General features: G+C 55.5%; 1 protein-coding gene across 2 annotated transcripts in view; it reads left to right on the plus strand.

Annotated features, from left to right (window-relative positions):
- Positions 1–12,512, plus strand: part of FLII (FLII actin remodeling protein) — a 14,496-nt gene continuing 1,984 nt past the window's right edge. The window contains exons 1-22 of one of the 2 annotated variants that reach the window (XM_084763727.1): positions 1–100; positions 1,985–2,095; positions 2,450–2,521; positions 4,685–4,765; positions 5,010–5,095; positions 5,185–5,346; positions 5,517–5,620; positions 6,044–6,219; positions 6,298–6,455; positions 6,971–7,055; positions 7,323–7,473; positions 7,625–7,761; positions 8,087–8,299; positions 8,452–8,631; positions 9,135–9,217; positions 9,328–9,402; positions 9,565–9,648; positions 9,737–9,908; positions 11,440–11,544; positions 11,628–11,819; positions 12,076–12,264; positions 12,351–12,490. In XM_084763727.1, the coding sequence (XP_084619853.1) occupies positions 38–100; positions 1,985–2,095; positions 2,450–2,521; positions 4,685–4,765; positions 5,010–5,095; positions 5,185–5,346; positions 5,517–5,620; positions 6,044–6,219; positions 6,298–6,455; positions 6,971–7,055; positions 7,323–7,473; positions 7,625–7,761; positions 8,087–8,299; positions 8,452–8,631; positions 9,135–9,217; positions 9,328–9,402; positions 9,565–9,648; positions 9,737–9,908; positions 11,440–11,544; positions 11,628–11,819; positions 12,076–12,264; positions 12,351–12,490 (2,819 nt within the window). In that variant the 5' untranslated portion in view covers positions 1–37. The remainder of the gene's footprint in view (positions 101–1,984; positions 2,096–2,449; positions 2,522–4,684; positions 4,766–5,009; positions 5,096–5,184; positions 5,347–5,516; positions 5,621–6,043; positions 6,220–6,297; positions 6,456–6,970; positions 7,056–7,322; positions 7,474–7,624; positions 7,762–8,086; positions 8,300–8,451; positions 8,632–9,134; positions 9,218–9,327; positions 9,403–9,564; positions 9,649–9,736; positions 9,909–11,439; positions 11,545–11,627; positions 11,820–12,075; positions 12,265–12,350; positions 12,491–12,512) is intronic. The other variant, XM_084763728.1, reaches the window with a different exon arrangement.

Here is a 12,512-nt window from a genome sequence, read left to right on the forward strand (position 1 = left end):
TCCTCCTCCTCCTCGCCCGCAGGAGAGCTGCGCCACCATGGAGGCCACCGGGGTGCTGCCGTTCGTGCGCGGCGTGGACCTCAGCGGCAACGACTTCAAGGTTAGCTGAGGGGCGGGGGGCGGAGGAGGGAAGGAGGAGGGTGACCCCTAGGCTGTCCCTCTGGGCCGCGCCCTCTGCGCTTCCGGGGCCGGCGGACGGGGCGGGCGGGCCTCCGCGAGTCTTCCCGGGCCTGCCCCGCCCGCGGCCGAAGACCTGGGCCGGGGTTCCGGGGACTAGGGCGGCGCGGGAGAGCGGCTGGCCGGCCGCGCACCAGACCCTGTGCCACCCGGGGAATACGCCCTAGCCAGCCACCGCCCCACCCTGTGGTCACGGGCCAGTCACTTCTCCCCTGGCAGCCCCCGGGTTCTCATCTGCCCTAGGGGCTTTGGAACAGCCCGTTTGGAGGCGTGGAATGGAGAGGGATCTCTTTAGTGTGGAGGGTCGAACAGGTGTGCGAGGTCTTAGGCGCGTGTCTGCGCAGCTGCTAAACTGATGGGTCGGGAGACAGGCAACCGGCAGCCCAGGTTCTGGACCGTAAAGACGGAGGCAGGCGAAGGGCGTGGGGTGGAGCACGCCTTCAACCTCAGAGGCAGAGGCAGGTGAATATTTGAGTTCGAGGCCAGCCTGATTTACAAAGCAAGTTCCAGGACAGCCACAGCTACACAGAAAAACCCTGTCTTGTCTTTAAGGGGGAGAAAAGGAAAAGATGTGTCAGGCTGATCGCCGACCCCTGGAGGGGCAGCTCAGAGGCCTAGACCCTTCACACCTGGCGTCCATCCCTTTAGATGCCAGATTGGGGGACTAAGGAGGAGGAGGAGGAAGTGGGCTCCTCCCGAGCACACCTGCACGTGGCTGTACGTTTGACCCTGTGCACAGGTGTCACCACTTTACCCTGTCTACATTCCAACCACCCTTACTTGGGGTCTCTCTGTGTCCTCTCTGGATTGGCAACATCTGAGTCACCCTGAGGAATGTGGAGGGAGGAGGAGATAGTAGTAAAAGGCAATTGAGCCGGGCGTGGCGGCGCACACCTGTAATCCCAGCACTGGGGAGGCAGAGGCAGGCGGATCTCTGTGAGTTCGAGGCCAGCCTGGTCTACAAAGTGAGTCCAGGACAGTCAGGGCTACATAGAAACTCTGTCTCGAAAAACAAAACAAAAAGCAACTAAGCTTCATGCTGCTCAGATGTCAAAGCAGCCAGGTGTGGCCTGGCTGTGGTGCCAAACGCCTTTAATCCCAACACCGTGGAGGCAGAGACAGGCACATCTTTGTGAGTTCCAGGACAGTCAGGACTTCACAAACCCTGTTGGGGGGAGAGGGGACTGGAAACAACCAACCAACCAACAACAAAACCCGTAGGCTGGTATTGGTGGCTCAGGCCTTTGATCCCAGCAGTTGGGAGACAAAGGCAGGTGGCTGTCTGTGAGTTCCAGGCCAGCCTGGTCTACAAAGCGAGTCCCAGGACAATCAAGGCTACATGGAGAAACCCTGTTTTGAAAAAACAGAAACAGACAGGGGTGCTGAGATGGGCGTTACATGTGAGAGAGAATAAATGACAGCCAGCTGGGGACAGTGTGGGGCTGGGCCCTTCGTGCTATCTGGGGAGCATCCTTGGGAATCTCATCCCTGATAGCCAAAGTGCCCAGAACCCCAGGCAAAGCATTGTGAGTGCCACTACCCACAGTGGGGTGCTGCCTATCCCCTGAAACACACCGGGTCTGTCTGGCATCCTTGGGACACAGACTCCAGCTAGAGACAGATTTGGGCCCGTACTTTTGTGCTTCTGGGACTTTCATTCAGTCCCATTTTGTGAGTAAGAAAAGGAAGTAGAAAGCGAAGTGTCTAAGGGGTTGATGCTGGCCTCTAGGCTCTCATGGGGGCCACAGAAGGTGTTGAGAGCGGGGCCCTCTTCTCCCAGACCATCCTCACCATGACTACCCCACAGGGTGGCTACTTCCCTGAGAATGTTAAGGCTATGACCAGCCTGAGATGGCTAAAGCTGAACCGCACAGGCCTCTGCTACCTGCCCGAAGAACTAGCTGCTCTGCAGAAGCTGGTAAGGGGGTGTTGGTGGTAAGGGGGCATCGGTGGTAAGGGGGTGTCGGTGGTAAGGGGGCGTCGGTGGTAAGGGGGTGTCGGTGGTAAGGGGGCGTCGGCAGCAGGAGGGTCCCTGTTGCAGGGGTTAGGCCAGGTGGGCATACCTTGCAAAAAGGCTAAGTCACAAAGGGAAAACAGAAATAGCCGGGGGCAAAGCTGATGGATGAGGAGTGGGCACCCGTCTGGGAGGTGAGGGTGTGTAAAGGAGGGGAGACTGTTGGGATGGCCTCCCCAGATGGTGCAGAGTTACAGGGGCAGCAGGGGTTGTACACCTTAGGTCCCCACCTGAGCCTCTTAACTCTGTCCTGTCCAGGAGCACCTGTCTGTGAGCCACAACAACCTGACGACGCTGCATGGGGACCTGTCCAGCCTGCCTTCGCTTCGGGTGAGTGTCGGCCGGGGCTTTGGTAGGGTCAGGCTTGGGCCAGAGTCTGCTCTCCTCTCCTCTGAGTCCTGTGTTTGCTGCAGGAGGGCACCATTTCTCCTCTTGTGGAGGATCTCATATGAGTGGGAGAACTTTCTGGGAGAAAAGCAAAAACGTTCTGAAGCCCACTACGTCTTTGGACAGTTTGAACACGGCCCTGCAAGCAGAGCATGGTGCTTGCTAGTCCATGTTAGTTTGTCATGAGCTTCCAACCTTTAGCACACAGCAATGTAGCTGGTGTGACTGGGCCTGGAATGGAAGATGGCGTGAAAATCAGCCTTACAGGGTTCAGCCGAGACTAGCCTTTGTAGGTCTAGGACCCCAAGATGTTCAGCGACCAGGGTCTGACTTGGGCTCCCTGCCTATAAACCACGGCTTTGCCACTTACTAGCTGTCTTAGTTACTTTTCTATCGCTGTGACAAGACACAGGAGCAAGGCAACTTACAGAAGGAAGCACTTAATTTGGGAGCTCACATTCCGTTTCCAAGGGTTGGAGTCCATGACCACCCCAGTGGGGGCATGGACTGCAGCAGTAGCTGAAAGCTCACATGTTGAGGCAGCAGCGGTGAGGCAGAGAGAGCTGGCTGGGAGTGGTGCAAAGCCTCCTTCCAGTGATCCACCTCCCCCGTCAAGGCCACATGTCCTGTTTTTGTTTTTCAAGGCAGGGTTTCTCTGTGTAGCCTTGGCTGCCCTGGGCTTACTTTGTAGACTAGGCTGGCCTCGAACTCACAGAGATCTGCTTGCTTCTAAAGGTGAGCGCCACCACGTCTGGCTCACACGTCCTATTTTAATTAAGTTATTTATTTACTTTACATCCCAATAGCAGCTACCCCTCCTCCTCCCTCTCACCTCCCCTTGCCTCCTCTTCTCTTTCTCCTCAGAAAACGGGAGGCCTCCTGTGGTTGTGGTTATACATCAGCCTTAAGGCCACACCCCCGAACCCTTCCCAAACACTTCCACCAACTGGGGACCAAATATTCAAACACAAGCGTCCATAGGGGCCGTTCTCATCCACACCACCACACTGGCTAAGTAGCTTTGAACAAGTCCCTGCCTTTCCTCCAGCAGGCAGGCTGCACCTAAACACATAGCAGATCTCTGGGCAGTGGTGGCGCACACCTTTGATCCCAGCACTCCTGAGGCAGAGGCAGGTGGATCCTGAGTGAGTCCCTGGACAGCCAGGACTATACAGAGAAAACTTGTCTGGGAAAAAAAAAAAAAAAAAAAGAACAGATGTGGCTCTTGCTGCAGTACACGCTGAGATGCAGAAGCAGCAGTGTCACACCGCTGTTCCCCAGCTCCGGCCTTCTGCTCAAGCTTCTATACATCTAAGCAAGGCTGCAGGGGCACACAGTGATGAGGTGACCTTGTGTCGTATCACACAGCTGGGGAGTTAGCTGGCTGCTCCAGCCTATCAAGGCCATGACTAACCTGCAGTGACTGCATTGAACTGCACATGGTGCACAAACATATGTGCAAGCATTCACACAAACAGAAAGAAAGAAAGAAAGATGTATTCTGCTGAGCCAGTGGCTCAGAGACTATATCCCAGCTATGAGAGGCTAACGTAGATAAAGAGGAAGTTTAAGGCCCTCCTGGGCTACAGAGTGAGTGCAAGGTCCCCTGGACAAGTTAGAGAAACCTTGACTCAGAATAAACTGTGGAGTTGAACGTAGTGGCACAGGCCCTTAATCCCAGCACTCGGGAGGCAGAGGCAGGTGGTTCTGTTGAGTCCAAGGCCAGCCTAATCTACAGAGTGAGTTCCAGGACAGCCAGAGTTACATAGTGAGATCCTGTCTTGATGGTACAAACCAGAAGTGGGTGGGGACGTAGTTCATCGGCAGTGTGCGTAACTTGTGACATACAGAGCCCCGGGTTTCCATCCAGTACTCCAACCCTGAGGCCCCATGTTGAACCCAGGCACCTTGGCATTGGGTTTTAAGGTGTCAAGAGGCACTCACCAGGAACATAGGAAAAGCCCAGCAGATGGACTGTGTGAGCGAAGGCCAGAGGTGGGAGAGTACCCAGACCTGGCCTCCAGTTTCTGAAGAGGCACCCCACCTGCCTGTGCTGCTCTCTGAAGGCAGAAAGTGAGGCTCACGAACTCTTTATTATACACCTAGGCCATTGTAGCTCGGGCCAACAGCCTGAAGAACTCCGGAGTCCCTGATGATATCTTCAAGCTGGATGATCTCTCGGTTCTGGTCAGTGGTTCCCTGCCCGTCCAACCCCTGTGATGCCCAGGCATCAGTCCTCACCCACGAGGGCAGTCACACAGTGCGGGGCCAGCATCACTCACGCAGTCGGTTCCCTAACCTGGGCCCCTTCCACTCAGGATCTGTTTCCCTCCGGCCCGGCGTGCTCTCGTCACTCTCTCTGTTCAGTGTCCTGTCAGATCCCAGAGTGTGGCAGAGGCCACCCTGGAATGACCTTGTCTCTGCTCCCTAGGACTTGAGCCATAACCAGTTGACAGAATGCCCACGGGAGCTGGAGAACGCCAAGAACATGCTGGTGCTCAACCTCAGCCATAACAGGTGCTGGGAGCTGAGTGGCGTGGCAGGTGGGCAGCACAGAGCCAGGCGGGATGGAGTAGCGACCGTCAGCCTTTCTCTCTGCACTACAGCATCAGCTCCATCCCCAACCAGCTGTTCATCAACCTGACGGACCTGCTGTACCTGGACCTCAGTGAGAACCGCCTAGAAAGCCTTCCACCTCAAATGCGCCGCCTCGTGCATCTGCAGACGCTGGTGCTGAATGGAAACCCGCTGCTGCATGCTCAGCTCCGGTAGGTGCCTCGTTCCTCCTTGCTTCCCAGGGGTCCCGACCCTTTCCACCCTAAGCCCTCAGGCCTCTGCTGGCCTGCGCTTGCTGAACGTCACGCCCCCCCCCTTCACCTCATCCCCAGCTGCACCCCTGGAGTGGATTTGCCCTAGGTGACAACTCCTCTCTTCACAGGCAGCTCCCAGCCATGATGGCTCTACAGACCCTGCACCTACGGAACACTCAGCGCACCCAGAGCAACCTCCCCACTAGCCTGGAGGGCCTGAGCAACCTTTCAGGTCTGGACTATCTGGGTATCCCCTAAGTTTTTACCCCTTTAAGCTTGTCTACTTCCTTGGGAGTGAAGGGGCAGGGTCCCGTCTGTTCAGTCACATCTCACAGCTATGTTAGACAGTGTCTTCCTGTGTGACTCTGCTGCCTGGCCTGGCTGGCTCTCACTGTGTAGGCAGGTTGGCCTTGAACTCATAACCCCCTGTCTTAGCTTCTCAAGTGCTGGGACTACATTTCTGTACACTGTGGTCAACTTCCATTGGGTTTCTGTCACCAGCCCACCTGAGGAGTTTCTCAAACATAGATACTTCAGGTCATAGAGGTTGTTGCATGCCTAAGACCGTGCGACCTGGTAGAATATCACACTGAGGCTTGCTTCTTCCGGTGGCTGCTGTGTGGGTCTCAACCGATGTGCCCCTCCAATGCCTCAGATGTGGACCTGTCGTGCAATGACTTGACGAGGGTGCCGGAGTGCCTGTACACCCTCCCCAACCTGCACCGCCTCAACCTCAGTAGCAACCAGATCACAGAGCTGTCCCTGTGCATTGACCAGTGGGTGCACCTGGAGACCCTGAATCTGTCTCGCAACCAGCTCACCTCCCTGCCTGTGAGCCTGTGCCCGGGACATTGGGTGGGCTGGGCGGGAGTGCCGGGCCCCACCCTAACTGACGCCCCACCTCCCCAGTCAGCCATTTGCAAGCTGACCAGGCTGAAGAAGCTGTACCTGAACTCCAACAAGCTGGACTTCGATGGGCTGCCTTCCGGCCTCGGCAAGCTCAGCAGCCTGGAGGAGTTCATGGCGGCGAACAACAACCTGGAGCTGATTCCTGAAAGTCTCTGCAGGTGCTGGGCAGACTGGGCATGCTGGGCAGGGCCTAGGCTGCAGCTTGGTGACCTGCCCGCACCCTGCTAATGACTGAATTCCCTTCAGGGATGAGGCCCCCTCCTGTCCTACACCCAGCTTGGGGCTCCCAGAGTACCTTTTAGGAAGCTGATGTTAGGGGTCTAGGTCAGAAGGGCTCCAGCACCATATAAATTTATGGGTCCCATCCTCCTGTGAAGATCACTGACTCTCATGTCGATCCCTTGCTCTAAGATAGAGTTGGGGAGACCCCTCACCCTGACCCCAATTGCAATACCATATCCCCTACGGCCCCTGGTTGGCCTTGCTTTCGAAGCTTGCTTTTTTTTTTTCCCCCTTCGAGACAGGGTTTCTCTGTGTAGCCCTGGCAGCCCATGACTCGATTTGTAGACCAGGCTAGCCTCGAACTCACAGAGATCCACCTACCTCTATCTCCCAAGTGCTGGGATTAAAGGCGTGCGCCACCACCTCTGGGTGGTTGGCCCTGTTTTTGCAGGTGCCCAAAGCTGAAGAAACTCGTCCTGAACAAGAACCGCCTGGTGACCCTCCCAGAGGCCATCCACTTCCTGACAGAGATCGAGGTCAGGCAGGCTGGGCCAGCGTTGGAGTGGGGACAGGGTATCAGGAAAAACAGAGCAGAGGGTGCACCTGTATCTCGGAGTGAGAGACCTAGCAGAAGCCTTCTAGAAGCTGTGCCCAGCTGCCACCAAGGAGAGCACCTTGTCGGCATTACACCATAGTGTCAGGATGTATTTCTTGGGCCCAGCTATAGACCAAAGCTAGAGGCCAGGTGTGATGTGGCCTGGAGGTGAGCGTCCAGCCTGGCATCACTTCTGCTCATCTGACAGGTCCTGGACGTTCGAGAAAACCCCAGCCTGGTCATGCCGCCCAAGCCGGCTGACCGCGCTGCTGAGTGGTACAACATTGACTTCTCACTACAAAACCAGCTGAGGCTGGCAGGTGCCTCCCCTGCCACAGTGGCCGCCGCCGCCGCCGCTGGTAAGTAGAGTGTGGCCTGGCCTGGGAGCAAGGGCAGGTCTGTGGACCTCTGCTTCCGGTTTGCAGACTGGGGACAAGGATGGGGTTGGCCTCTGTCTGAATGTCCAGTAGCCATCCCAGTGGGGCTGCAGGCTCTTCCATCTCCTGTAAGTAGGGAGCGGGTCCAAGGATCCCTTGGCTCGAAAGATGCGGCTTCGGAGGCGCAAGGACTCAGCCCAGGATGACCAGGCCAAGCAAGTCCTAAAGGGCATGTCAGATGTTGCCCAGGAGAAAAACAAAAAGCAAGAGGTAAGCCGGGTGTGGTGGCGCACACCTTTAATCCCAGCACTAGGGAGGCAGAGGCAGGCGGATCGCTGTGAGTTCGAGGCCAGCCTGGTCTACAAAGCGAGTCCAGGACAGCCAAGGCTACACAGAGAAACCCTGTCTCCTAAAAAGAAAAAAGAAAAAAAAGCCAGAGGTAAGTCAGATCAGGGCTGGGACAGGGCAGCCCTGGACTCCAGGAGGAAGAGGGGCCCTGAACAGAGAGAATAGCAAATGCAAAGACCCTGTGGTGAGTGCAGAAAGAGGCCAGTCTTAGTGTGTCAGTAAAGTCAAGTACCACTCCTGTCCCCAGGAAAGCATAGATGCCCGGGCACCTGGGGGAAAGGCACGGCGCTGGGACCAGGGCTTGGAGAAGCCACGCCTTGACTACTCGGAGTTCTTCACGGAGGATGTGGGCCAGCTGCCCGGTTTGACCATCTGGCAAATTGAGAACTTTGTGCCTGTGCTGGTGGAGGAAGCCTTCCATGGCAAGTTCTACGAGGCTGACTGCTACATTGTGCTCAAGGTGGGGCTGGCTCCTTGTTCTGCATGCTGTGCCTCAGTGAGGCTGGGGGCGGGGGCAGGCTGGGTTGGATAGGCCATTCTTGTGGCCTGGAAACCCACATGCATTCTCTGGGGCCGGGAAGGCTCTCGTGGCTGATGCCTTGGTCTCCTCAGACCTTCCTGGATGACAGCGGTTCCCTGAACTGGGAGATCTACTACTGGATTGGCGGGGAGGCCACACTTGACAAGAAAGCCTGTTCTGCCATCCATGCAGTCAACCTGCGCAACTACCTGGGTGCTGAGTGCCGTACTGTGCGTGAGGAGATGGGCGATGAGAGCGAGGAGTTCCTGCAGGTACAACAGCCAACCCAGACAGCGGGGAGCTCAGGCCTTGTGTACAGAGGTAGGGCGGGGAGCGGAGGCCAGGGGGAGCAACAAGAGACTGCAGGGAGCCTGAGGTCAGAGTCGGGAATTCATGGCTGCCAGAGAAGGGCTGACAGGATTGGGAATGTAGCTGAGAAATGGGGCTGGGACTAATAGCTCTTGGTGCAGGTTACAGGCTCAGCGCTGAGGGCGGGGCCAAGCCTAAGAATAAGCCACAAAGCCAGTTGGCAAACTGGCTTTCCCCTACTGCCTTAGAGGTGGCATGCGGCTGGAGTTTACCGCAGCCTTCCATAAGCAGCTCTCGGGCTGCCCTCCACGTGGACATACGCCTGTGCTCCACTGCGTGTATACCATTCTGCTTAGACTCATTCTGGGTGTGTGGGCACGTACTTCAGCTGTGCGAACTCCACCAAGCCTGACAGGTACTTGGTGGGGGCAGGGAACAACTCAGTGATGAAGAACCATTGTCATAGGTGTTTGACAATGACATCTCCTACATTGAAGGCGGAACGGCCAGTGGCTTCTATACTGTGGAAGATACACACTATGTCACCAGGTTAGCATGTAGAGAGATGGGTGGCATTGGCCGGGACTGCCAGGATTGGGTGGAGGCAGAGGTGTTAGGGTCAAGTGCCTACAATAAATCACTCTTGCCCTGCCCTCCAGGATGTACCGTGTATATGGGAAAAAGAACATCAAGTTGGAGCCTGTGCCTCTCAAGGGGGCCTCACTGGATCCAAGGTGAGTGCCCTGGTAGGAGAGGTGCTTGTCCTCGGTTGCCTCCTCACCTATGAAGAAACAAGCTTGTTAACTTCTCCTTAGAGCTTGGCAGAAAAGGGACCAGAGCCCCATCTTTTGGGTCAGGACAGGGAATTACGTTACAGCTCTTCCTGTCCTATCCAGGTTTGTGTTCCTGCTGGATCGAGGTCTGGACATCTACGTGTGGCGGGGGGCCCAGGCCACGCTGAGTAGCACCACCAAGGCCAGGTACATGGGTTCTGTGGAATGTTCTGGGCAAAGGAAGGTACCCCTAAGGACCACATGGCCTTGCTGAGGGCTTTGCATCTGTCCTCAGACTCTTTGCAGAGAAAATTAACAAGAATGAGCGGAAAGGCAAGGCAGAGATCACACTCCTGGTGCAGAGCCAAGAGCCCCCCGAGTTCTGGGAGGTGCTGGGTGGGGAGCCCTCTGAGGTCAAGACGCATGTGCCTGATGACTTTTGGCCACCCCAGCCCAAGCTATACAAGGTGAGTCATGTGCTGTCACCTTCTGGACGAGGAGCTCGGGTCTGGAAGCCTGTTTTGAGAATGGAGCTAGCATTCTGGAAAGTGGGCTAGAAGCTCCAGGGTCCCAGAGCTGAATATTTGCCTTAGTTTTGTGACTGACAGGAGACTAAGGTTCCCACGAACAGGGAAGAGACAAGAGTCAGAGCAGCAGTAAGGACCTAGATCGGACGAGAAAGGAAAACTTGTATTTAACTGCTGTCCGTTGGGCATGGTGCCACACACTTTTAATACCGGCACTTTGAAGGCAGAGGCAGGCAGATCTCTCTGTGAGTTTGAGGCCAGCCTGGTCTACCTAACCAGCCAGAGATACATAGTGATTCCTTGTCTCAAAAATAGCCCTTTCCAGGCTGCAGATGGCCTAGTGGTTAAAAGCACTTGTTGTTTTTCCAAAGTACCCGAGATCAGGTGGCTCTCACTCCAGGGGGTCCAACACCACCTCTGGCCTCCCTCCGTAGGCACCAAGGAGGGGCCTCTTTATTTTTTTAAATAAATCTTTTTTTCTATTTTTAAATAAATATTTATTATTTATACAGCGTTTTGCCTGTTTGTATGCCTTCAGGCCAGAAGAAGGCACCAGATCTCATTATAGATGGTTCTGAGCCACCATGTGGTTCCTGGGATTGAACTCAGGACCTTTGGAAGAGCAGGCAGTGCTCTTAACCTCTGAGCCATCTCTCCAGCCACATACTTTTTAATTGCATCCTTTAAAACAGCAGCTAAAAGCCAGGTAGTGGTAGCTCACTTTTTTTTTTTTAAGATTTATTTATTGGGGGCTGGAGAGATGGTTAAGAGCACTGTCTATTCTTCCAGAGTTCCTGAATTCAATTCCGAGCAACAACATGGTGGCTCACGCCCATCTGTAATGAGATTGGGTGATTCGGTGCCCTCTTCTGGCACACATATAGGCAGAACATTGTATATACATAGTAAATAAATAAATCTTTAAAAAAGAAAAGATTTATTTATTATATATACAGTGTTCTGCCTGAATGTACACCTGAACGCCAGAAGGGGGCAGCAGATCTCATAGCCACCATGTGGTTGCTGGGAATTGAACTCTGGACCTCTGGAAGAGCAGCCACTGCTCCTTAACCGCTGAGCCATCTCTCCAGCCCCAATTCACATCTTTTAACCCCAGCACTTGGAAGGCAGAGGCAGGCAGATCTCTGTGAGTTTGAGGCCAGCCTGGTCTACAAAGCGAGTCCCAGACAGCCAAGGCTGTTGCACAGAGAAACCCTGTCTCAAAAAACAAAACAAAACAAAACAAAATGCCCCACCACTGGCTTGGCGTGGGACTCTGTAGAACACATGCCTGGCATGGGCAAGGCCCTGGTACTGCTCCCTGCACTAGAAAAAAGCTAAACCCCTCCTTCCACTGGTAAGAGCAACTTCAAATGTCATTCAGTTTGAAGGGAAACTGGTCCAACAGCAAGGTGGGGACCCAGGCCCCAGTGTGGTGGGGTCTGCCATGCCCATCTCTTCTTCCCTCCAGGTGGGCCTGGGTCTGGGCTACTTGGAGCTTCCGCAGATCAACTACAAGCTCTCGGTGGAACATAAAAAACGGCCAAAGGTGGAACTGATGCCAGGAATAAGACTGGTGAGGTGGTGACAGGTGGGCACGGGCCCCGTGTGAGTCTGTGTGGGCCAGGCAGGTCCTGACCTCCAGCCACTGTCCTCCAGCTGCAGAGCCTGCTGGACACACGATGCGTGTACATCCTGGACTGCTGGTCTGATGTCTTCATCTGGCTTGGGCGAAAGTCCCCACGCCTAGTGCGCGCTGCTGCACTCAAACTGGGCCAGGAGCTGTGCGGGATGCTGCACAGGCCACGCCATGCAGTGGTCAGCCGCAGCCTGGAGGGCACTGAGGCGCAGGTATGCCCCCATGCCCGGAGGCTTGCTTCCCACTGCCCACTATGCCCTGACCCTTCTGCTGGTCTACTGTACTGCAGAGGCGGCCAAAACCCACCCAGCTTTGCACACAACTACCCACTCTACAACCTGTCCCGACTTCTTTTGCTAAGTTCCTGTTTAGGCCCCCGCCCCTTGAACACTGACCAGCTTTTCCAAGCCTTGCCTAAACTGTGCTGTACCTCTCTGTCCAGTTATGGCATTTTACTGGTCTCCACAGGTGTTCAAGGCGAAGTTCAAAAATTGGGACGATGTGTTGACAGTGGACTACACACGGAATGCGGAGGCCGTGCTGCAGGGCCAGGGGCTCTCTGGGAAGGTGAAACGTGACACTGACAAGAAAGACCAGATGAAGGCTGACCTGACTGCACTCTTCCTGCCTCGGCAGCCGCCGATGCCACTGGCTGAGGTGGGCTGAGGCCTTGTGGGGCGAGGGGGAGAGGTGGGGGCTCTGCACAGCACTGGGCTCAGACCTACTTGGGGCTGGCCTGACAGGCCGAGCAGCTGATGGAGGAATGGAACGAGGACCTCGATGGCATGGAAGGCTTCGTGCTGGAGGGGAGGAAGTTCACCCGACTGCCAGAGGAGGAGTTTGGCCACTTCTACACACAGGACTGCTATGTCTTCCTCTGCAGGTGCCACAACACACCCTCACCC

The sequence above is a fragment of the Acomys minous genome (genome assembly GCF_964271855.1).
Source record: "Acomys minous genome assembly, chromosome: 16".
Classification (NCBI taxonomy): domain Eukaryota; kingdom Metazoa; phylum Chordata; class Mammalia; order Rodentia; family Muridae; genus Acomys; species Acomys minous.